At 51.1% G+C, this 24821-nt stretch overlaps 1 protein-coding gene across 4 annotated transcripts in view; it reads left to right on the top strand.

Moving 5' to 3' along the window:
* Positions 1-24821, top strand: part of CEP170B (centrosomal protein 170B) — an 86036-nt gene that overhangs the window by 22487 nt on the left and 38728 nt on the right. For all 4 annotated transcript variants that reach the window (XM_038766952.1, XM_038766871.1, XM_038766796.1 and 1 more), the window contains exons 3-6: positions 12269-12358; positions 16908-16986; positions 20580-20638; positions 22180-22321. In XM_038766952.1, coding sequence (XP_038622880.1) covers positions 12269-12358; positions 16908-16986; positions 20580-20638; positions 22180-22321 — 370 coding nt within the window. The remainder of the gene's footprint in view (positions 1-12268; positions 12359-16907; positions 16987-20579; positions 20639-22179; positions 22322-24821) is intronic.

Raw genomic sequence — 24821 nt, 5'->3', positions numbered from 1 at the left:
TGTTTGCTGTGTGACCTTGGCAAGTCACTTCACTTCTCTGTGCCTCAGGTACCTCATCAGTAAAATGGGGATTAAGATTGTGAGCCCCATGTGTCCAGTCTGATTAGCTTTTATCTACCCCAATGCTTAATGCAGTGCCTGGCACATAGTAAGTGCTTAACAAAGGCCATTACCCCAAAACAAAAAACAGCAACAACAAAAAAACCCAACAACAACAAAAAAAACTACCCTTAAAAAAAAAAAGTGTGAGCTGAGATGGAGAGGAAGGAGAGAACACCGATGGCCCCATGCTGGACTTCCATCTCTGGATAATAATAATAATGGCATTTATTAAGCACTTACTATGTGCAAAGCACTGTTCTAAGCGCTGCATGCCCTCCATTCCTCCCAGCTCATCATGCCCCATTTCGATTCCCAACCCAACATCTTCCCTGCTGTTGCATAAATCCATGTGCTCAATCGCTCGCTCCCCTGACCCTCAGTCTTCATCTCTCAGCAGCAACCTGCAGTCCTGGCTCCCCTCCACTGTCCACGCCCTCCTCTCCTGTGCTCACGCTGCAGAGCACCGTTGGCAGAAATCTTTGTAATAATAATAATAATAATAATAATAATAATGTTGGTATTCAGCACTTACTGTGTGCCAAGCACTGTTCTAAGTGCTGTGGGGAATACAAGGTAATCAAGGTTGTCCCATGTGGGGCTCCCAGTCTTCATCCCCATTTTACAGATGAGGGAACGGAGGCCCAGAGAAGTTGAAGTGACTTGCCCAAAGTGTCACAGCTGACAAGTGGAGGAGCGGGGATTCATACCAGGCCAGGTTTGGCCTCTTCAAGTTCATCCCGCCTTGCCCCCTCCTCTGTCAGCCACTTTATTGATTTTTTTTTTTCCCCCAGTGACTCCCGTCCCCACTGCCCCCACCAATTACTCCAAACCTCCTCCCGAAATGCCCAGTGCCCCCACCTCCGCACCCTTCCCCCAGGTGACCTAGCCATCTACTTTGTTGACAAAATCGAAATTATCGTCACGCTTGAGCTCTGCCTCCCGAACACTCTCCCACCTCCTCGCTCACTTTCTCTGCCATCTCTCAAGAGGAGATTTCTCACCTGCTTTCAAAAATCTACCAATCAGTGTTACTGATTGAGCACCTACCGTGTGCGGGGGCACTGTACTGAGCACCCATGTCTTTAACCCCATTCTTTCTCACCTTTGAAAAACACTTCCGCCCACTCTCGTTCCCTCCTGGCTCACTGTCATCAGCCGCTCCCTCTGATCGCTCCTTCCCCTCTGCCTCCAAACATGTCCACGCCTCCCCTAACCTAAAAAATCCTTCTTGGGATCCCATTGCCCCACCCAGCTACGGCCCCACCTCCCTGCTCCCATTCCCGGCCAGATTCGTCGGGCCTGGTCGTCTACACCTGCGTGCCTCCGGGCCACGCTGCTTCTCAATATTCATTCAATCGTATTTATTGAGCGCTTCCTGTGTGCAGAGCATTGTACTAAGCACTTGATGTAAGTGCCAAGTCCAGACATGAAATTCCTAAATGTTAGGGTGGAAAATTCACTACCTAGTGTTTTGTGTTTCACTACTGACCGCTGTCTAAGCATATAATGCGTTCCGTTTTTAATTAATTTCCCATTTACCTAAGAGAAGGAAAGGTACGTTTCTCTTTGACGTCGAAGAGGCTTCGCAGTCATGCTTCCAGGAATACTTGTTAATTGTCCCTTTCTTACAAATTGGTTCATCAGGACTCGGCTCAAACATCTGCTGGCAAATTTTCATATTTTTTTAGGAATCCATCAGCATGTGGGTTGGGGAATTCCACCTGACTTGAGCTAAGTTTGAGGGCCGTTCAGATTTAACAGCAGTTTTCGCTCATTGCTAGACCAGTTATCATAAGCATTAGATTGCTTGCTTACTTCAGCTGCCTTTACCTGTTACTTAGGAATATTTCCCCTCTCCCCCTTCCACACCCCCACCCCCATTCCAGGCCCAGGAGTAAAGGGATTAAGGCCAAGGAGGACCAAGGCTGTAAGAAATGTGTTTCTCCCCTTACTTCTTATGCCAGTTTCCATCAGCCTCCTCTTTTCCGGGCTGTGGCATGGCACCTGTGGTACTAGAAACTTGATGCCACTAAGCCGCCTCACGTTACTAAAAGCCTGCAAATAAAGTCTTAATCTGTGCAACAAAGTATGGCTAATAAGATTACAATTTATGTATTTCTATTTATTTGATTTTAGAATTTATTTGCATTTATTTCTCCTTCTCCCATCTACGTCACCCTTTAATTTGGATTTGCTCACTTTATTCACCCCTCCTTCAGCCCCAATGCACTTATGTACATATCCGTCATTTATTTATTTATATGAATGTTTGTCTTCCCCTCTAGAACGTAAACTCATTGTGGGCAGAGAACATGTCTATCAACTCTGTTATTTTGTACTCTCCCACGCGCTTAGTACAGTGCTCTGACACAGTAAGTGCTCACGAAATACGATGGATTGGTCCTGAGCAAATCAAAGCAAAAGTGAAGAATTTGCTCCAGGGATATGGTTTTAGTTCTTAAAATATTTTCCTGAGAGCATTAAAACTTTTAAAGCGCAATTCTATATTGTAAGTTCTTTACATTAATGTCGGCCTCGCCCTCTAGCTTGGTGTGGGTAGGGAACGGTCTACCAACTCTCGTATTCTCCCAAGCGCTTAGTACAGTGCCCTGCACATAGTAAGTGCTTAAATAATTTGATTGATCATGCAGCTTTCTGATGGAAAAGGAATTTTAGTCTTGGAGGGGTTTACACGTGGATTTAGAAGGAAAAGCATGATTTGGTGAATCGTTTCCTTTTGATATCAAAATGGTGGTTTGCCAAAGGGCTTAAAATGAAGGTCTTGGTGGTTCACTAGTGGTGAGATGGAAGCTTGTTGGGAGCAGGGAACCTGTCTGCCACCTCTGTCATACCATACTCTCCCAAGTGCTTAGTTCAGTGCTCTGTAAGTGCTCAAGTACAGATGCTGATGAGTGTAAAATTGGTTCGGCTTTCAGCCGGCGGCAGAGTGCCGTTTGCAAAATTCTAGTTTTATCACGTATGAATTCTAGTCTAGAAACAATCCATGTTGCATGATATAGTGCAGCAGTGCTATAAATTTATATTAATCAATTGGTGGTATTTGAGCACTGGTGTGTATAGTCCTCTTAATAGCCCACAGAAAGTTAGAGGAGGGCTTTGCAGAGGGAGAACATTTCTTTAGTAGTAAAAGCTTATTCAATAGAAACCAACCTCCTCTCCCTCTAAAGAATTTAAGTACCACTGCTTATGACCCATAATGCTGTGCCTCTGGATAGTATGGAATTCCGTGGCATTTACTACAGCCGAACATCATTTTTCCAGATCAGTCCGGATCAGACACAATCTGGATGTGCCTGCAAATCCAGATAATCCAGAATCATTTTTTAGTGGGTTCTAATCCAGGGAAATGGTTTACTTGACCTGCCACATGATACTGGTTAGTGACTCGATGCTAGCCCTAAGTAGTCCCCAGTAGTAATCAGAGAAGCAGTGTGGCCCAGTGGATAGAGACCGGGCCTGGGTGTTAGAAGGACCTGGGTTCTGATCCTGGCTCCGCCACTTGTCTGCTGTGTGATCTTGGGCAAGTCACTTCTCTGGGCCTCCGTTCCCTCTTCTGTAAAATGGGGATGAAGACTGTGAGCCCCATGCATGACAGGGACTGTGTCCGACCTGATTTACTTGTTTCCGTCCCAGCGCTTAGTACAGTGCCTGGCACATAATAAGCACTTAACAAATGCCACTATTGTTGTTGTTGTTATTATTGGTTCAAAGCCCATCCCTGGGCATACGAAATGAGCCTCTCTTTCCTTTTCCACACCTCTCCACGCTCTCCACTAAAGACCAGCTATCCTTTTCCTTCCCATTCATTCATTGTCGTATTTATTGAGCACTTTCTGTGTGCAAAGCACCCTACTAAGCGCCTGGAAGAGTAACATATAACATCGGACACATTCCCTGCCCACAGTGAGCTCACATCTGTATAAAATAACGGCGGGAGTTTGAAGTGAAATTCCAAGATGGTGTAAGGGAAATGTGTCCACCAAATCTGTTGTATAGTGTTCTCCCATGCACTTAGTACAGTGTTCTACACACAGTAAGCACGCAATAAATACCATCTTTTGACCGATTGATATAAGACGTTCTCAAGTTTCCCCAGGGCAGGAATTAGAGAAGCAGTGTGGCTCAGTGGAAAGAGCCCGGGCTTGGGATTCAGAGGTCGTGGGTTCTAATCCCGGCTCCGCCACTTGTCAGCTGTGTGACTTTGGGCAAGGCACTTCACTTCTCTGGGCCTCAGTTCCCTCATCTGTAAAGTGGGGATTAAGACTGTGAGCCCCATGTGGGACAACCTTGTATCCCTCCCCCCCAGTGCTTGGCACATAGTAAACGCTTAACGAATACCATCAGTACTCTCTCTCCCTAGCTGTCATGGGATTCATCTGCAAAAGTCCCTTACCCCTGGGATTTGATCAGAAACCCTTCATGTGCGAACCTTTCTAAGAGTCAGTCAGTCAGTTGATCACATTTATTGAGCACTTACTGTGTGCAGAGCACTGTACTAAGCTCTGGGAGAGTACAATATAACAATAAACAGATACATTCCCTGCCCACAGCGAGCTTATAGTCTAGAGGGGGGAGGCAGACCTTAATATAAATAAATCAATCACATATATGGACATAAGTGCTGTGGGGCTGGGGGGGGAATGAATAAAGGGAGCAAGTCAGGGTGATGCAGAAGGGAGTGGGAGAAGAGGAAAGGACCCTAATCCTGCCTTGGTCTCCATGGTGGCAGGAGATTTCAGCGCTTAGAACAGTGCTTCACACATAGTAAGAGCTAAACAAATGTCATCATTATTATCACTAAGATTTCTCCCTGGTCGGAAACCAGTAGTGTGTCCGATCCTGGGGCAGTGGGGTGCCCTGAGCACAAAGATAGGCCTGGCTTCTTGTTTTCCTGGTTATCTCTTGCCTCATCCTCTTTCCAGCGTCTCCTCTCATTCCGCTCCTGAAGCAGCTCCTCCTCTGCTCTCACACCCTCCCCCACCCCAGCTTGTCCCTGGGATAATAATAATGTGTGGCATTTTGTGAGACGCTTACTATGGACCAAGCACTGAACAATGCATTTCGGTAGATACAAGACAAGCAGGTCATGTACGCACGGGGTTCACAGTCTAGGAGGGAGAAGTAGTGTCTGATCCCCATTTTGCAGAAGAGGAAACAGGCACAGATAAGGTCCCTGGGAAGCAACATGGCTTAGTGGAAAGAGCACACGCCTGGGAGTCAGAGCACCTGGGTCCTAACTGTGGATCTTCCGGGTGCCTGTGGTTTGACCCTGGGCAAGTCGTGTAACTTTTCTGGGCCTCAGTTTCCTCAAATGTAAAATGGAGATTCAACACCTGTTCTCCCTCCTACTTAGACTGTGAGCCCCATGTGGGTTGGGGACTGTTTTCCAATCTGATTAACTTGTATCTAGCCCCTCGCTTAAAACTGTGCGTGACACAGAGTAAGCACTTTACAAGTAGCATAATAAATAATAAGTGAAGTGACTTGCCCAAGGTCACACAACAGGCTAGTAGCAGAGCTGAGATTAGAGTCCTCTGATTCCCAGGCCAGGGCTCTTTTCACTAGGCCACACCGCTTCTCAGGGATCTCATCGCCTCCAGCCAGACGGGTGCCCAGTGTTGCTTTCATGTCGAGCAGATATTGTGCCTCTGCCCTTAAGGGACCCTGTTGGCCGGGGCTGCTCCCTGGGGCTTATTAAGGACTTTATTAAGCCTTTTGTTCTGAGAACAGTGTTTAGCTCATCCAAGATAACTAGCTGGGGCCCAGTCTCTGCCCCTCAGGGGGCTTTCAAGTCCAAGAAGTGGGGAAAGTAGGTACCTTATCCCCGTTTTACAGAAGAGAACACTGAGGCCCAGAGGAGGTAAATGACTTGCGCAAGGCTACAGAAGGCCAGAGACAGAGTGGGGACTGGCACCTGAGTTTCCCAGCTCCCGGCCTGGGGCTCTGTCCTCCAGGCCTCGCCACCTCCAGTGTAGTTAGGCTAGGGAAGACCTGAGTCCATCATGGTGGGGAGAATGAAGCTGTGGCTGACCTGCTATTGGGGGAAGACTCCTAGCACTGAGAGATTTCTTGAGCCGAGGGGACAGCTCTCTTCCCTCAGTCTAACCAGAGTTGGGAGACCAGTGGGTATGGCGGGCATGATTACATGCACTTACCCGCTGTGAGCTGTGTGCGCTTAGCGTGTGGTGACAATCCATCAATCATATTTATTGAGTGCTTACTGTGTGCAGAGCACTGTACTCAGTAAGCGCTCAATAATTACGACAAGTCACCATTTTAGGGGCCCCAGTTTGGATATGACAGGCTGTGCTGGGATTGGGTTTGGCCAAGTTGCACGACCTCTGCTCTGAGACTGGGAGGGTGTTCTGGGAGAGATCTCAGCATGAGGGCATGGCTCTGGTCCGTCCTCCAGCCTGGGTTTTGCCATTATTAGCCTCTGGGCTGCCTCTGGCAGAGCTTGGATTTGCCACCCTGAAGTTCAGGGGTGGCTTGGGCAGTGGGTTCTCCTGTGGAAAGAGAAGGCTGGATGGCTGCCGGGGTGGGGCTGGGGAAGGGGAGCCCTGCATTAGCACCATGGAGCCGTCTGCAGCGTGTCGGGGGCCAGCTAGATCTGGGGCCTAGGTTGATGTGGGAGGGGAGAGAAGGCAGGGAGGTTCAGAGCACGAGGGAACACTTCTCCCCGACTCTGGGGGCTGAGCTCTAGGACTCTGTTCCCACAGGAAGCTGTCAGAGAGGAGTTTGGAAAAACCCATGGCCCACTGGTCTGTGTTGGGCCACTGGAGGGAGAGTCAGGGATAGAGAAGGGAGAGTTAGGGGTGTGGGATGGTTCATGGTGAGTCACTGGAGGGAGAGTAGTCAGTGGAGAGTCAGGGATGGACAAGGAAGAATTAAGGGTGTGGGATGGTTCATGCTGGGTCACTGGAGGGAGAGTCAGGGATGGAGAGGGGAGAGCTAGGGGTTGGATGGTGTCCCATGCTGGGTCAGTGGAGGGAGAGTCAGGAATGGAGAGGGAATGCTAGGGGTCAGGGATGGAAGGAGGAGAGTTAGTGGATGTTGTATGGTCTGTGCTGGGTCACTGGAGAGTGACAGGGATGGACAAGGAAGAATTAAGGGTGTGGGATGGTTCATGCTGGGTCACTGGAGGGAGAGTCAGTGTTGGAGAGCGAAAGCTAGGGGTCAGGGATGGAAAGGGGAGACTTAGGGGTGTTGTATGGTCCGTGCTGGGTCACTGGAGGGAGAGGCAGGGATTTAGGAGGGAGAGCTAGGGGTTTAATGGTCCATGCTGGGTCACTGGAGGGAGAGGCAGGGATGGAGAGGGGAGAGCTAGGGGTTGAATGGTCCATGCTGGGTCATGGGAGGGAGAGGGGAGAGCTAGGGGTTGAGTGGTCCATGCTGGGTCACTGGAGGGAGAGTCAGGGATGGAGAGGGTGGTCCACCCCAGACCTTGACCTTGACCTTGACAGTGCTAAGCGCTTAGTACAGTGCTAAGCGCTTAGTACAGTGCTCTGCACACAGTAAGCGCTCAATAAATACGATTGATTATGGTTATTAAGGAGGGCAGGCAGCCAGCACACAGTTCCACCAAGCATCTTGATACCCCTGCCAGAGATGGAGTCCTGGGCTGGATGGATTGTGGAGCCGATCCTGGGAATGTTACATAGGAGAAGGTATCTGGAAAAGCTCTGGGAGAAATCTTGACTTCTGAAACCTGATCCTCAGTCGCCTCCTCCATGTGGAGAACAGAGGGAGACGCCCAGGTCTCTGTGTGTGTGTTTCGTCAGCCGGTCTTGGCAGAGTTGGCACAGGTAGCAGTGGGGGAAGGGAGGTGTCCGGTTTCTTAGTCCAAAGCTGATTCCAAAGGGTAAAAATTGCCAACGGGTGGTCCGACTTTGAGAGATTAGGCCGCTGATCCGACTGTGGGAGATTAGGATTGGCCACAGACAGTCCCATTTCAGGGTCCAAGGGCAAGTAAGTAGGGCTTCCTGTCCAGACCCAATTCCCCTCCTACCGACCCCAGAGAGTGGTCCTAGGGCATTTCTCTCCTGGGACCCCAGGTGGGCAGGGGTTGCAGGGAGTGCTTCATTCAGTCATACTTATTGAGCGCTTAATGTGTGCAGAGCTCTGCCCTAAGCACTTGGGGAGAATACAGTAAAACAGACCGAGCCCATGTTTGGGGAGAGGTTTCTGAACCCGGAACTGGGGGCCTTAAAGAGGACAAACGGCCCGGCTGTTTATCTTGGCTTTGTTGAGCAGAAACACTACTGTAATTTATTCATTTGCTTATTTATAATAATGCCTGTCTCCCCCTCTAGACTGTAAACTCATTGTTGGCAGGGAATGTGTCTGTTCATTCTTATGTTGTACTCTCCCAAGCACTTAGTACAGTGCTTTGCACACAGGAAGTGCTCAGTAAATATGATTGAATGGATGAATGAATGAAATCAGGCTGGGCAGCAGGCGGGTCATGGGGCTGGCTTTGGGTAGTCTGCTGGGCAAGCCAGCTTTGCGCTCACGTTCAAAATCTAATAGGCCGAGGACCAGTTTGGGCAAGAAAGCTCACAGATCCCACGGCTGCTGTCGACTAAGCAGGTTGTGAGGTGGCTTGCCTGCAGGCAGGGGGCTGGACTAGCTGATCTTTCAGCCTCTCATTGGGCTATTCTGGGATTCCTCAGCTGCTTTGGAACAATCCGTCAGTAGTTACTGAGCACTGTACTAAGAGTTTGGGAGAGTAAATAGAGTTGGTAAGCATGTTCCCTGTCCATTAGGAGCTTATAGTCCAGAGAGACTGGGCGTTAGGGCTAGGAGTGAAGGGGGATGGGATGGCAGGGGGTGGGGCAGAATTACTTCCCTTCCCTTTCCTTCCCCTCCTTTGAAGCCCACATTATTCGCGTCTACCCCCCCTCCAGATTCTTGTAGCCATCATCTACCGCCCCCCCGGCCCCATCTCCAACTTCTTTAACGATTTTGACTCCTTTCTCACCTTTCCTTCTCTCCTTTTCCATGCCCACTCTGATCCTCAGAGATTTCAACATCCACATGGTGACTCCTCTGCCGCCCACCTTTTATCTCTCCTTGATGCTGCCAACCTCTTGCTCCACCCCACCTCACCCACTAACCAACTTGGTCACACCCTCTACCTCATCATATCCTATTGCTGCACTGTGTCCACCCTCACTAACTCTGAAATCCCTCTCTCTGATCATAACCTCATCACATGCCTCCTCACTCACACTCCTCTCCCCAGTAAATCTATATTACTACCTCACAGAGACCTCCACTCTCTCTACCCCAACCATCTTTCTGAGCGCCTCACACCCCACCTCACCTCCCTTTCCTCTCTACCCAATCTCAATGATCAGATTTCTGCTCTCAACTCTGCCCTCTCTTCTCAGCTCGACTCGCTCGCTCCCCTTTCCCTTCACCACTCTCGTACCACTAACCCACAGCTCTGGATCACTGCCACTGTCCGCCTCCTTCGCTCTTATGCTCGAGCTGCTGAACGCTGCTGGTGAAAGTCTAAACACCAAGCCAACCTTGTTCACTTCAAGTTTATCCTTTCCTGCCGTAACTCTGCCCTCTCCTCTGCCAGATAAAACTATTTCTCCTCCCTTATTGACACCCATGCCCCTCATCCGCTCTTCCATACATTTAACTCCCTTCTCAGGCCCCCTGTTCCTCCCCCTTCTCCATCCCTCACCCACAACGATCTAGCTTCCCACTTCATTAGTAAAATTAACTCTATCAGGTCTGAGCTCCCCAAAGTCACTCCTCCCCCTTCTCCAACCCCCCTGCTCTCAACCCTCTCCACTACTCTCCCATCCTTCCCAGCAGTATCTTCAGATGAGATCTCCTCCCTCCTCTCAAGTGCTACTCCAGCCACCTGTGCTTCTGACCCCATTCCCTTTCATCTGATGAAATCTCTCACCCCTTCTCTCATCCCCTCCTTAACTTCCATCTTCAACCACTCACTCTCCACTGGTTCCTTCCCCTCTGCCTTCAAACATGCCCACGTCTCCCCCATCCTAAAAAAAACCCCTCTCTTGACCCCACTTCCCCTTCTAGTTATCGCCCCATCTCCTTCCTACCATTCCTTTCCAAAATCCTTGAACGAGTCGTGTACATACGCTGCCTCGAATTCCTCAATGCCAACTCTCTCCTCGACCCCCTCCAATCTGGCTTCTGTCCCCTACATTCCACGGAAACTGCTCTCTCAGAGTTCACCAACGACCTCCTTCTTGCCAAATCCAATGGCTCCTACTCTATCCTAATCCTCCTTGACCTCTCAGCTGCTTTTGACACTGTGGACCACCCCCTTCTACTCAACACACTATCCAACCTTGGCTTCACAGACTCTGTCCTCTCCTCGTTCTCCTCTTATCTCTCCGGCCGTTGATTCTCATTCTCCTTTGCGGGCTCCTCCTCCCCCTCCCATCCCCATACTGTAGGGGTTCCTCAAGGGTCAGTTCTTGGTCCCCTTCTGTTCTCTATCTACACTCACTCCCTTGGTGACCTCATTCGCTCCCACAGCTTCAACTATCATCTCTATGCTGATGATACCCAAATCTACATCTCCGCCCCTGCTCTCTCTCCCTCCCTTCAGGCTCGGGTCTCCTCCTGCCTTCAGGACATCTCCATCTGGATGTCTGCCCGCCACCTAAAACTCAATATGTCCAAGACTGAACTGCTTATCTTCCCTCTCAAACCCTGTCCTCTCTCTGACTCTCCCACCACTGTAGGCGGCACTACCATCCTTCGCGTCTCACTAGCCCGCAAACTTGGTGTCATCCTCGACCCCGCTCTCTCGTTCACCCCTCACATCCAATCTTTCACCAAAACCTGCCGGTCTCACCTCTGCAACATCGCCAAGATCTGCCCTTTCCTGTCCATCCAAACCACTACCTTGCTGATTCAATCTCCCATCCTATCCCGACTGGATTACTGCATCAGCCTCCTCTCTGATCTCCCATCCTTCTGTCTCTCCCCACTTCAGCCTATACTTCACGCTGCTGCCCAGATCATCTTTGTGCAGAAACGCTCTGGACATGTTACTCCCCGCCTCAAAAATCTCCAGTGGCTACCAGTCAACCTACGCATCAGGCAAAAACTCCTCACTCTCTGTTTCAAGGCTGTCCGTCACCTCGCCCCCTCCTACCTCACCTCCCTTCTCTCCTTCTCCAGCCCAGCCCGCACCCTGTGCTCCTCTGCCGGTAACCTCCTCACCGTGCCTCATTCTCGCCTGTCCCGCCGTCTACCCCAGGCCCACATCCTCCCCCTGGCCTGGAATGCCCTCCCTCTGCACATCCGCCGAGCTGGCTCTCTTCCTCCCTTCAAAGCCCTACTGAGAGCTCACTTCCTCCAGGAGGCCTTCCCAGACTGAGCCCCCTTTTTCCTCTCCCCCTCCCCATCCCCCCGCCCTACCTCCTTCCCCTCCTCACAACACCTGTATATATGTTTGTACAGATTTATTACTCAATTTTACTTGTACATATTTACTATTCTATTTATTTTGTTAATGATGTGCATCTAGCTTTACTTGTATTTATTCTGATGACTTGACACCTGTCCACATGTTTTGATGTCTGTCTCCCCCTTCTAGACTGTTTTCCCGTTGTTGGGTAGGGACCATCTCTATATGTCTCCAACTTCCCCAAGCGCTTAGTACAGTGCTCTGCACACAGTAAGCACTCAATAAATATGATTGAATGAATGAATTACAAATTTAGTTTCCTCTTGGGGGATTTATTTGGGGAGGGCTGTGAGGATAGGGAGGTTGCGTGGCTCAGTGGAAAGAGCACAGGCTTTGGAGTCAGAGGTCATGGGTTCAAATCCCGGCTCCCCCAATTATCAGCTGTGTGACTTTGGGCGAGTCACTTAACTTCTCTGTGCCTCAGTTCCCTCATCTGTAAAATGGGGATTAAGATTGTTAGCCCCACGTGAGACAACCTGATCTCCTTGTTTCTCCCCAGTGCTTAGAACAGTGCTTTGCACATAGTAAGCGCTTAACAAGTACCATCATTATTATTATTATTATTTCCAAGTCCCCCCCACCCACCGCCTCATTTTCCTTCCGAGCCCTGCGACGGGAAGACAGGATTTTTGTCTGGGGATGGGCCTGGCCTCTAAGAGCCTCTGCTTGTGTTCTCAGTCCCGCAGTGTGGACAAGCAGCACGCGGTGATCAACTATGACCGGGATAAGGATGAGCACTGGGTGAAGGACCTCGGCAGCCTGAACGGGGTGAGTAGTGGCAGATGAAACGGGTGGGCGCGGCTGGAAGGGGTACCGGATCCCGGACGGGATTGGGATCTCCTGATGGGTTTTGGTCCTGAAACTGAGGTTCCCAGTCAGTCAATCACTGGTATTTATTGAGCACTTACTGCGTGCAGAGCACTGTACTACGCGCTTGAATGTACAATGTAAGAGTTGGAAGACAGTCAGTCATATTTGTTGAGTGCTTACTGTTTGTAGAGCACTGTACTAAGCGCTTGGGAGAGTACAATATAATAGTAAGCAGTCATGGTCCCTGCCCACAATGAGCTTACAGCCTAAAGGGCTAAATGCTTATATGCCTACAGTGATCAATGAGTCGTATTTATTGAGCATTTACTGTGTGCAGAGCACAATTTGGGAGACGACAATATAATAGTTGGTAGACACGTTCCCTGCCCACAGTGATCGCCAATCAATCAGTGGTATTCACTGAGCACTTAATGCGTGCAGAGCACTGTACCAAGAGCTTGGGAGAGTACAGTATAACAGAGTTGGTGGGCACATTCCCTGTTCACAATGAGCTCACAGTCTAGAGGGACAGAGATGGTTCTGACTGGGCCAGGTCCAAGGAGGAGTCCAGAATACAGGGTGTGGGGGTGATAACAATAATAATAATAATGATTGTGGTATTTTATTAAGCGCTTACTATATGTTAGGCACTGTAGTAAGCACTGGGGTGGATACAAGCAAATCGGGTTAGACACAATCCCTGTCTTACATGGGGCTCACAGTCTTAATCCCCATTTTATAGATGAGAGAACTGAGGCCCATAGAAGTGAAGTGACATACCCAAGGTCACATAGCAGACAAGGGGTGCAGCAGGATTAGAACCCAGGACCTTCCGACTCCCAGGCACGTGCTCTATCCCTTAGGCCAAGCTGATGCTAACAGAGAGGAAATCAGGGTTGTCGGTCTGAGGAAGGGAAAGCAGAGGGATGGGGATTGCATCTTGCACCATTTAGACTGTGAGCCCACTGTTGGGTAGGGACTGTCTCTATATGTTGCCAACTTGTACTTCCCAAGCACTTAGTACAGTGCTCCGCACACAGTAAGCGCTCAATGAATACAATTGATGATGATTGCATCTGTGCTAATCACCTCTTTGGAGCTGGGAATGGAGGAGGGGGAATGGACTGTTTGCCATCTCCAAAGAGGGGAGGGGCAGGGCTCCAACGTGTCGACTTTGACCTTTACATTTATGTAGTAGGTTCCCAATTCTGTGGTCAACACACAATGGGCCCCTGGTGCAGTGCTGTGCACACGGCAGGCCCACAACCCACAATCTTGATGGTGAACTAGGCATGTCAGAGCCTGGAGCGGAGGATCTGAAATGCCAGGGCCCCTGGGGAGCAAAGGGGGAGAACGGGAAACAAAGCAGTGACAGGGCTGCAGGTTGTTTCTCATTCATTCATTCAATTGTATTTATTGAGCGCCTACTGTGTGCAGAGCACTGTACCAAGCGCTTGGGAAGTACAAGTTGGCAACATACAGAGACGGTCCCTACCCAACAACAGGCTCACAGTCTAGAAGGGGGAGACAGACAACAAAACAAAACATGTGGCCAGGTGTCAAGTCATCAGAATAAATAGAAGTAAAGCTAGATGCACATCACTGAATAATAATAATGATGGCATTCGTTAAGTGCTTACTATGTGCAGAGCACTGTTCTAAGCGCTGGGGGGATACAAGGTGATCAAGTTGTCCCACGTGGGCCTCACAGCCTTAATCCCCATTTTACAGATGGGGTAACTGAGGCTCCGAGAAGTTAAGTGACTTGCCCAAGGTCACACAGCAGACATGTGGTGGAGTCAGGATTCGAACCCATGACCTCTGACTCCAAAGCCCGGGCTCCTTCCACTGAGCCACGCTGCTTGTCTGAAGCCATTGCTGTGTTCCTTTTTAAAAAAATAAACTGGTATTTGAGCACCTACTATGTGCCAGGCACGATACTAAGTGCTGGGGTAGATACAAGCTAATGGTGTTCATTCATTCATTCAATCATATTTATTGAGCACTTACTGTGTGCAGAGCACTGTGCTAAGCGCTTGGGAAGTACAAGTTGGCAACATATAGAGATGGTCCCTACCCAACAGCAGGCTCACAGTCTAGAAGGGGGAGACAGACAACAAAACAAAACATATTAATAAAATAAATAGAATAAATATGTACAAGAAAATAAATAGAGTAATAAATACGTACAAACATATATACATGTGCTGTGGGGAGGGGAAGGAGTTAAGGCTGGGGGGATGGGGAAGGAGGGGGCTCAGTCTGGGAAGTCCCTCAGTCAGTGTTGGGCACAGTCCATGTCCCTCAAGGGACTCCCAGTCTTAATCCCCATTTTACAGATGAGATAACTGGGGCACAGAGAAATGAAATGACTTGCCCGAGTTCACCCAGCCAAAAAGTGGCAGAGCCAAGATTAGGACCCAGGTCCTCCTGACTCTCAGGCCTGCGATCTATCCAGAAGGGCGTGCTGCTTCCTTCGGATTAGGAGAAGTTTCCCTGCCACCCTAAGTCTCTCTGCCCTGGACCCCTCCACCCCTGGCCCTCTTTCCTCCCCCAGCCCAGGTGAGCCAACCGAGAGCTGAGCCACTATTCCCCACATCTCACTTCCAGGTGGAGGCCCCCTGGCCCTGAGATTGGCCTTGGACAATCAATCAATCAATCAATCAATCGTATTTATTGAGCGCTTACTATGTGCAGAGCACTGTACTAAGCGCTTGGGAAGTACAAATTGGCATCACATAGAGACAGTCCCTACCCGATAGTGGGCTCACAGTCTAAAAGGGGGAGACAGAGAACAGAACCAAACATACCAACAAAATAAAATAAGTAGGATAGAAATGTACAAGTAAAATAAATAAATAAATAAATAGAGTAATAAATATGTACAACCATATATACATATATACAGGTGCTGTGGGGAAGGGAAGGAGGTAAGACGGGGATGGAGAGGGGGACGAGGGGGAGAGGAAAGAAGGGGCTCAGTCTGGGAAGGCCTCCTGGAGGAGGTGAGCTCTCAGCAGGGCCAGCAGGGCAACCCCTTCCCCTCAATTAATCGATCAACCCCCCTGCCCTCCCACCTTCTCCCAAGGTTGGGGTGTGGGGGGGTGCCTCCCCTTGCCCTGCGGCCATCTCTGTAGCCCCAATTCTCTGCCCTTCCCCTCCTTCCTCCCCTGCTTTAGGGAAATGAATGGTCCCCTGCTCACCCCACTCCTGTGCTGCAGGCCCCCAGGAGAGCTCTGACCACGCCCAGGGACTTTTCTTTCCTCCCATATAATAATAATGATGGTATTTGCTAAGCGCTTACTATGTGCAAAGCACTGTACTAAGCGCTGAAGCACCGTTCCAGAGATTGTTGCCAAAGGCTCTAAGCCAGGGGGATTGTGGGTGTCAGTCAGTTGGTCAATCATTCATTCATTCATTTAGTCGTATTTATTGAGCGCTTACTGTGTGCAGAGCACTGTACTAAGCGCTTGGGAAGTACAAGTTGGCAACATATAAAGATGGCCCCTACCCAACAGCGGGTCATATTTATTGAGCACTTACTGTGTGCAGAGCACTGTACTAAGCGCTTGGGAAGTACAAGTTGGCAACACATAAAGATGGTCCCCACCCAACAGCGGGTCATATTTATTGAGCACTTACTGTGTGCAGAGCACTGTACTAAGCACTTGGGACAGTACAATATAACAATAACAGACACATTCCCTGCCCACAGCGAGCATCCAGTCTAGAGGGTGAGCTTACAGTCTATTCGTTCGTTCATTCAATTGTATCTATTGAGCGCTTGGGAAGTACGAATCGGCAATATATAGAGACGGTCCCTACCCAACAATGGGCTCAAAGTCTAGAAGGGGGAGACAGATAACAAAGAGGGGACCCCGTCCCCCGTGCGGGCTGCCTTGCCCGCGGGGCACCCAATCAATCAACCAATCAGTGCTATCGATGAAGCGCCTACTGGGGACAGAACACTGTACTAAACGCTTGGAAGAGCACAGTGTAACAGTTGGTAGCCACGTTCCCTTCCCACAGTGAGTGTGCCACAGGGAGGGGCCGCGGGGCCCTCAAGTCACCTCCACTCCCTCCTCAGAGAGCCCCCGATGGGCAGAGCAGCATCCCTAGGAAGCAGCATGGAAGCAGCATGGCTCCGTGGAAAAAGCCCGGGCTTTGGAGTCAGAGGTCATGGGTTCAAATCCCGGCTCCGCCAATTGTCAGCTGTGTGACTTTGGGCAAGTCACTTCACTTCTCTGGGCCTCAGTTACCTCATCTGTAAAATGGGGATTAAAACTGTAAGTCCCCCGTGGGACAACCTGATCACCTTGTAACCTCCCCAGCGCTTAGAACAGTGCTGTGCACATAGTAAGCGCTTAACAAATACCATCATTATTATTATTATCATTGTCTCCGGCCAACAGGAGCGGTGCCCATCCTCTGCCGGGCCTGGAGGTTTCCCCTTTCCCTAAGCTGACGTGCTCGCCCCCCTTCTCTCTCCCTCTGCCTGTCCTCGCAGACTTTTGTGAACGATGCCCGCATCCCGGACCAGAAGTACGTCACGCTGAGGCTCAACGACGTGATTCGCTTCGGCTACGATATCCTTTTGTGCTGGGTGTGCGCGGCCTTTGGCACCACCAGGAAGAGGGCAGCTTGCTCTGGGAATGGTACCCCTTGACCTCTCTTAGTGATGACGGGCCAGGTGCTGCTGGTGGGATCCAGTGAGCGTCAGGGTAGGATGCGGGGTGACCGGAGAAGGCTGGAAATCCTCTTCCCTTTCTCTGCCGCCTGTAGCTGCAGGAGCAGGTCCTTGTCTGCTTCCCTAGAAGTGGGAGCCAGATTCATTCATTCGATCGTATTTATTGAGCGCTTACTGTGTGCAGAGCACTGTACTAAGCGCTTGGGAAGTACAATTTGGCAACATATAGAGACAGTCCCTACCCAACAGTGGGCTCACAGTCTAGAAGGGGGAGACAGAGAACAAAACAAAACATATTAACAGAATAAAATAGATAGAATAAATATGTACAAGTAAAATAAATTGCCACCCACTGGGAGGTCCTTCCTATTCCTGGTCCCACTGAAGAAGACCCACCCCAAGCTTGGCATCTCCAAACAGTTGGTGGGCTGAGGGAACTGGATTCCCTTTTCCCCGTTCTGTCCCTGGCTGGAGTCATTCAATCATATTTATTGAGCACTTACTGTGTGCAGAGCCCTGTACCAAGCACTTGGGAGAGTACAAAATAACAATAAACAGACACCTTTTTTGCCCCCAGCGAGCTGTCAGTCTAGAGGGGAGGGGGGGAGGCAGACATTAGTGCAGATAAATGACAGATATGTACCTAAGGGCTGGGGTCGGGGGGGATGCAGAAGGGAGTGAAGAGGAAAGGAGGGCTTAATCAGGGAAGACCTCTTGGAAGAGGCCTCTTGAAGGTATCGTGGAGGAATCTCTGGGCCCTGTGTGGTTTGATAACTTCAATGGGAGCAGAGCAGTTGCGGGGGATGGGGGATGAGCCCTGAGCCATCAGCTGGGCCTAGGGACAAGGCAGCCCTGGGGCTTGCTGAACTATGGGAGCAACATGGCTCGGAGGAAAGAGCCCGGGCTTGGGAGTCAGAGGTCATGGGTTCTAATCCCAACTCTGCCGCTTGTCAGCTGTGTGACTTTGGGCAAGTCGCTTCACTTCTCCGTGCCTGTTACCTCATCTGTAAAATGGGGATTAAGACTGTGAGCCCCGTCTGGGACAACCTAATTACCTTGTTTCTACTCCAGTGCTTAGAACAGTGCTCGGCACATAGTAAGCGCTTAACAAATACCATCATCATCATTATTATGGGAGAAGCCAGTTTGGGGTGAGTGGAGGCTGGAGAGGGCAATTGTTGAGTTCTGTGATTGGAGGAAAGGCAGGCCTGCAGCTGGTGGGAGATAGAGTAGCAACTACACCTGTGATCACAAACTCATACACACAAAGCAGCAGGGGAAAATCCCCAGAATGAATCATCTGTTTGCAGATAGTGAGAGTTAGCCAAATCAATTGAGAGTTATTTATTGAGCGCTTATTGTGTGTAAAGCACTGTACTAAGCCCCTGGGAGAGTGCAATGCAACAGAATTAGCGGACACATTCCCTGCCCATATTTCTGCCATCAAGCCTCTGAGGGAGGGACTTGGGTGGGTTAGGGATGATGGTACAGGAAAGTTTATTTGTGAAAAACCTTTCTGTTTGTCCCTGTTCCCAGTGTATTTTTATGTCTACCCTGGTGGACTGTGGGTTTCCTGCTTGGTGCCTTCTCTTCAGCAGACCTGGGAGGGCAAATCCGCACAGGCCTGGAAACTTTCTCTGGGTGGAAGATGTCATTTTTCCACCCCATGGTCCCTTGAGGTTGCCCTGCGACCCAAGGGACCATGGGGTGGAAAAATGAGGTTGCACTGCTACCCAATGACGGTCCTCGGCCCCGAGCCCCGGTCCGGTCAGACGGGTGGCTCCTCTGGCCGTTTGAGGGTCAGCAGAACTGGTCTGGGGAGGGTGGATTCATTCATTCAATCGTATTTATTGAGCACTTACAGTGTGCAGAGCACTGAACTAAGCGCTTGGGAAGTACAAGTTGGCAATATATAGAGATGGTCCCTTGGGGTGGAGGGTGCCTGCTGAATGTTTTGAGAGGGATCTACCCAGGTGGCCTCTAATGGGGGTCAGAGTTGGGGGCCCTGGTCTCTTCACACTCCTCTCCCACCCTCCCCCGGCCCCTCTTATCTGACTGTGCTCCGCTTCTCGGGCTCTTGGGGCCCAGGCTATTTTAAGAAGATCCTTTGGAGCTGGCAAGCAGGACGAGTGTTCTGCAGCTGGGCCCGGGCCCCCAGCAGCTCCTGGGCCTGTCCGCAGGGCTGGGCAAGGCCCTGGATCTCGCCCAGGCTGGACCAGTTTCCCACGGTGCCATGGGCCTCCCTCCTTCCTCAGAGCCCAGACCCAGTGCCTGTTGGAGGGTAGAGAGGGACCGTCCACCGTGCAGGCTGCCCTACCCCGGAGCCACTGCTCCCACCTGGGTGAAGTCGTCGTAACTTCTGCTCAGGGGTCCTGTGGTATTCCAAAGCCCCCCACCTCCTCCCTTCACCTTGCTCCCTTCTATCCCGGAGAAGAGGGCAACGGTAGCTCAGCCCCTGGCAGACACAGTGGGCACCATTTCCTGCTGTTGCTGCTGCTCGAAGCCCTGCACCGCCTGGGACTGGCCTGGTGCCATCCTGCCCCAGCCTCAGGCTCCAGTGGCTGGCCCTCGGCCCCTGCCCAGCAGAAGGTTGGGGGCTTTGGTTTCTCGGCGAGAGCAGAAGCCCCTTGGCTGGGCACCTCTTGGAATAGGCTGACCCAGCCTTGGCTGGGACCTCTGTCATGTTGGGAGAGTGAGGACATGGGGTCAAAGACCTTTCAACAGTTTGACCAGCAGCGCAGTGTTTTTTCAAAATTGATTTCTAGCCAAAAGCAGCACCCCTTCCAGCCGCCCGGCTCCCCCTCCTGCCCCCGAAGTCCCTGTTTCTGAAATCAGTGTTGGCCTGGAGCAAATATTCCTAACCTTCCCCACCATCCCAGAGAAGCCCCTCAGCCCCGGCCTTTTGAGGCATTTCTACTATTCTCTGCTGTCTGGTTTCTTTTCCCTTTTTGTTTATGGTATTTGTTAAGGGCTCACTGTGTGCCAAGCACTGCACTAAGCTCTGGGGCTTCTCTTTATATATATTTAAATACCTATCTTAGATGCAGACCAAGCCACGCCCGCATCTTTGCCGCCAGCCAGCCATCACCCAGGACTGGAGGGGAAGAGGATTTGAAGCTCTCCCAACTCCAGTTTCCCCTCCAGGGGCCGGTCAGGGAGCAGTCAGTCTATCCATCATATTTATTGAGCACTTATTATGTGCAGGGGGCAATAATAATACCCATCTTAGATACAGACTAATCAGGATGGACACAGTCCCTGTCCCACATGAGGCTCACAATTTTTAATCCCCATTTTACAAACGAGGCAGCTGAGGCACAGAGAAGGTAAGTGACTTGCCCAAGGTCACAGAGCAGACAAGTGACGGAGCCAGGATTAGAACCCAGGTCCTTCTGACCCCCAGGCCCGTGTGCCATCCACTGGACCTCACTGCTTCTCATTGTTGCTTTCGGTGTGGGGACCGGCTATGTTCCTTAACCCTCGGTGTTCTACATTCCAACATGTATGTACTGGAGCACATTCAGCACAAGGTTCCGGAAGAGGCTCTGAAGGTAAGTCGCTCATCCCAATTGCTCTGCATCCCACAGCCCGTGGCTGCCCCCCCCAGGGCTCCGGCCCACATAATAATAATAATAATAATGGTATCTGTTAAGCGCTTACTATATGCCAGTCACTGTTCTAAGCGCTGAGATCGATACAAGTTTATCAGGTTGTCCCACGTGGGGCTCACAGTTTTAATCCCCATTTTACAGATGAGGGAACTGAGGCACAGATAAATTAAGCGACTTGTCCAAAGGCACACAGCTGACAAGTGGTGGAGTCGGGATTAGAACCCACAACCTCTGACTCCCAAGCCCAGGCTCTTTCCACTAAGCCACGCCCGCATCTTTGCTGCCAGCCAGCCATCACCCAGGACTGGAGGGGAAGAGGATTTGAAGCTCTCCCAGCTCCAGTTTCCCTTCCAGGGGCCGGTCAGGGAGCAGTCAGTCAGTCTATCCGTCGTATTTATTGAGCACTTATTGTGTGCAGGGCACAACCCTTGGCCCTCCATTGCTCTCAGCTGCTCCTTTACCCCAAAACAAACCTTCATTTATTCATTCAATTGTATTTATTGAGCGCTTACTGTGTGCAGGGCACTGTACTAAGCACCGGAGAGAGAACAATACAACAATAAGCCGACACATTCCATGCCCACAATGAGTTTACAGTCCTGAGGAGATGGTCTCTGCCTTCCAGCAGGGTCTCTGAGTAACTCTTGAGCCCTCCCCCTATTATCCCCACCCCCAATCCCTATGGTCCTTACCCCCAAGTTGGGGGCTTCTGCCTGGGTTGGTGTAGTACTTGATGATTTTGGGGAGATCTTCAGGGGATTGGTTTGAGCTTCCCAGGCCCGGCGTGGGGCAGAGGAAGAGAGTATGTCCTAGTTTCCTTTTTGCACCCTGGAGGGGGAAGCCGGCACCCCCATTGCACCTCCCTTCAGAGTTTTCCTCACCCCAGTTGGGGTGGTGGCAGTGCGTGGCCCTCCCCTAGGTGGACAGAGAGACCCCATGGCCCCAGAGCAGGCCCCCACCTCCCCGGGGGTGGGAGTGGGGTGGTGACAGAGAGACCCCTTAGCCCCAAGCCCTGCTCTAGTGGATAGAGGTTGGTCCAGGCTGGCTCAGACTGGGGTAATCCAGGGTCCATTTGTCTAACTGAGGGAGGGGATGGTGGGAGGAACAGCAGGGTGGGGAAACATGACGGTCCGTGGAGGGTTGATGGCCGAGAGATAAATTGAAAGTGTCCTTAATTCTCACTGAGGGCAGTTGACCCTAGCGTCTCCCCTCCCCACCCGCCCTCCCACCCACCCATATAATCCGCTGCCCCTTCCCACCCACCCTACAGCTGCCCTTCTGTCTCTGTCATCCAGCTCTTTAATTCTTCTCTAAATGGTGAAGACGCCTTGGCCAGGCCAGGCCATCCCGCCAAGCCACAGCTGGTTTACCCCAAGATGGGGTCCTGTGCCTCTGTCCCCCTGCCCTCTTCCCTCAGCCCTGGGGTCTGCAGAGGCCATCCTCAGGCCCCCCACCCGCAGCCAGTCCCCTCTGCTTTGCAGCACGAGAAGTACACCAGCCAACTGCAGATGAGCCTCAGGGGACCGGCCTGTGGGAAGACGGGAGAGACGTCCCGGGTGTCCAGCTCCCTCGTGGACGCCTCGCAAGCCAGGCTGGAGAAGGGAGAGAGGAAGCTCACCACAGGTACCTGCGGCCCTGACTCAGAAACCGGTCCAACCGGCTGCCTATTTGCCTGGGGCCCCACGGGTTAGTTGGGTGCGCATGCGCATGTGCCTGCATGCATGTCCACGTATGAGTTTCTGCCTGCATGAACGTGTGTGCGTATACACATACGCGTGTGCCTGTCTGCCAGCTGGGGAGGCTGGAGTCGGGAGGTCTGGAGGGTAGGCGACCACCCATCCGTGTGATTGTTGGGGGAGGAACCCCCAGCCAATCGTGGCTAACCCTGTCCCAGCGTCAAGTGGGCCTGCTGAAGGGGTCTTATAGAGGTGGGCTTGAGCTGGGGACTAATTCTCCCAAGGGCCTTGGAGGGAGGCAAGGAGGGAGAGTGGACAGGCTGTGGTGAAGGACACCCAGGAGATCCCACACTTGGCCTGAATCCAGTCCTCGAGGACTCTGGGAAGCAGTGAGTGGTGGTGGGAGGAGGGACAAAATCTTGGGCAGCAGAACTCCGCTGCCCTGTGGGGGACTGCCAGCCCCTGCCCCTATCCCAGACTCAGATGCAGGCGCCGGTGGTGGCAGAGGGCAGGCTGGCTTCCTGGCTCGTCGTCCAGTGGGAGAGGGACCTGATGACCATTGGACAGTGTAGAATTCGGAATGGGATGACGGGCACAGCAGGTATATTTAGTTGAAGAGGGAGTTGCTAAAGCGCTTAGTACAGTGCTCTGCACACAGTAAGCGCTCAATAAGTACGATTGAATGGATGAGAGCCCCATCCCCCGCTTCGATCCAAAGGGGCCGAGACGCCGGCCCCAGAAAGTCCAGCCAGGCTTGGTCTGGATGGGAACAGAAAGGAGGAGGAGGTGAGGAGAGCTCCTGATGGGAGTGTCCTCTGATTCCTTCCCCTGCCAGCCAGCGGCCCCCCACTGCGGTGGCAGACTGGGGGAAAGGGGCATTGACAGCCCTTTGGAGCAGGTGAAGGTCACTGGTAGCCTCAATGCGGCTGCAAGGCCAGTCGCCCAGAGGCCGAGAATGATGATGGTATTTAAGTGCTTACTATGTGCAAAGCACTGTTCTAAGCGCTGGGGGGATACAACGTGATCAGGTTGTCCCATAAGGGGCTCACATTCTTAATCCCCATTTTACAGATGAGGGAACTGAGGCACAGAGAAGTTAGGTGACTTGCCCAGGGTCACACAGCTGACAAGTGGTGGAGCCGGGATTAGAACCCATGACCTCTGACTCCCAAGCCTGGGCTGTTTTCACTGAGCCACACTGAACCCGGAAAAACTCTTCGGCCCCCAGAACCTGCAAATGCTGTCCCAGTGATTAGAGTGGGAACAGGAGAAGTGTCCCCCATTACTCTCTTTTGCCCGCCTGTCAATCGATCAATGTCATATCTGTTGAGCACTTACTGTGTGCAGAGCACTGTACTAAGCGCTTGGGAAAATGCAACGCAACAGTGGTAGAAACATTCCCCACTCACAATGAGCTCATGGTCTACAGGGGTGACAGGTATCAATATCAGTAAATACATCACAGATAGGTACATAAGTGCTGTGGGGCTGAGGGAGGGGTGAATAAAAGGAGCAAATCAGGGTGACGCAGAAGGCAGTGGGAGAAGAGGAAAGGAGGGCTTAGGGAAGGCTTCTTGGAGGAGATGGGCCTTCAATAAGGCTTTGAAGGTGGAGAGAGTCATTGTCGGATATAAAGAGGGAGGGCATTATGGGCTAGAGGCAGGACGTGGACGAGAGGTCAATGGCGATATAGAGGAGGTCGGGGTACAGTGAGTAGGTTGGCATTGGAGGAGCGAAGTTTGCGGGCTGGGTTGTAATAAGAGAGCAGCGAGGTGAGTTAGGAGAAGGCAAAGTGATTGAGTACTATAAAACTAATGGTAAGGAGTTTGATGCGGAGGTGGATGGGCAACCACTGGAGGTTCTTCAGGATTGAGGGAATATGGGCTGAATGTATCTGTAGAAAAATGATCCTGGCAGCAGAGTGAAGTATGGACTGGAGTGGGGAGAGACAGGAGACAAGGGAGGTCAGCAAGGAGGCTGGTAGAGTAATCAAGGTGAGATAGAGTAAGTGCTTGGGCTAACATGGGGGTAGTTGGAATGGAGAGGTAAGGGCAGATCTTAGTGATGGTGCGAAGGTTGAAAAGGCAGGATTTAGTGATGGATTGAATATGTGGGTTGAATGAGAGATGAGTCAAAGGATAACACCAAGGTTATGGGCTTGTGAGGCAGGAAGGATGGTGGTGCTGTCTACAGTGATGGGAAAATCATGGGGAGGCCAGGGTTTGAGAAGGAAGATGAGTTCTGATTAGGGCATGTTAAGTTTTAGGTGTTGGTAGAGTATTCACCTAGAGATATCTTGAAGGCAGGAGGAACTGCAAGACTGCAGAGAGGAAGAGACATCTGGGCTGGATATGTAGATTTGGGAATTATCTGCAGAGAGGTGGTAGTTCATTCATTCATTCATTCAATCATATTTATTGAGCGCTTACTGTTTGCAGAGCACTGTA

Source organism: Tachyglossus aculeatus, chromosome 1, assembly GCF_015852505.1.
Source record: "Tachyglossus aculeatus isolate mTacAcu1 chromosome 1, mTacAcu1.pri, whole genome shotgun sequence".
In the NCBI taxonomy this organism is placed as follows: domain Eukaryota; kingdom Metazoa; phylum Chordata; class Mammalia; order Monotremata; family Tachyglossidae; genus Tachyglossus; species Tachyglossus aculeatus.
The sequence above is the reverse complement of the archived record's forward strand: the minus strand, read 5'-3'. Positions and strand labels throughout refer to the sequence as shown.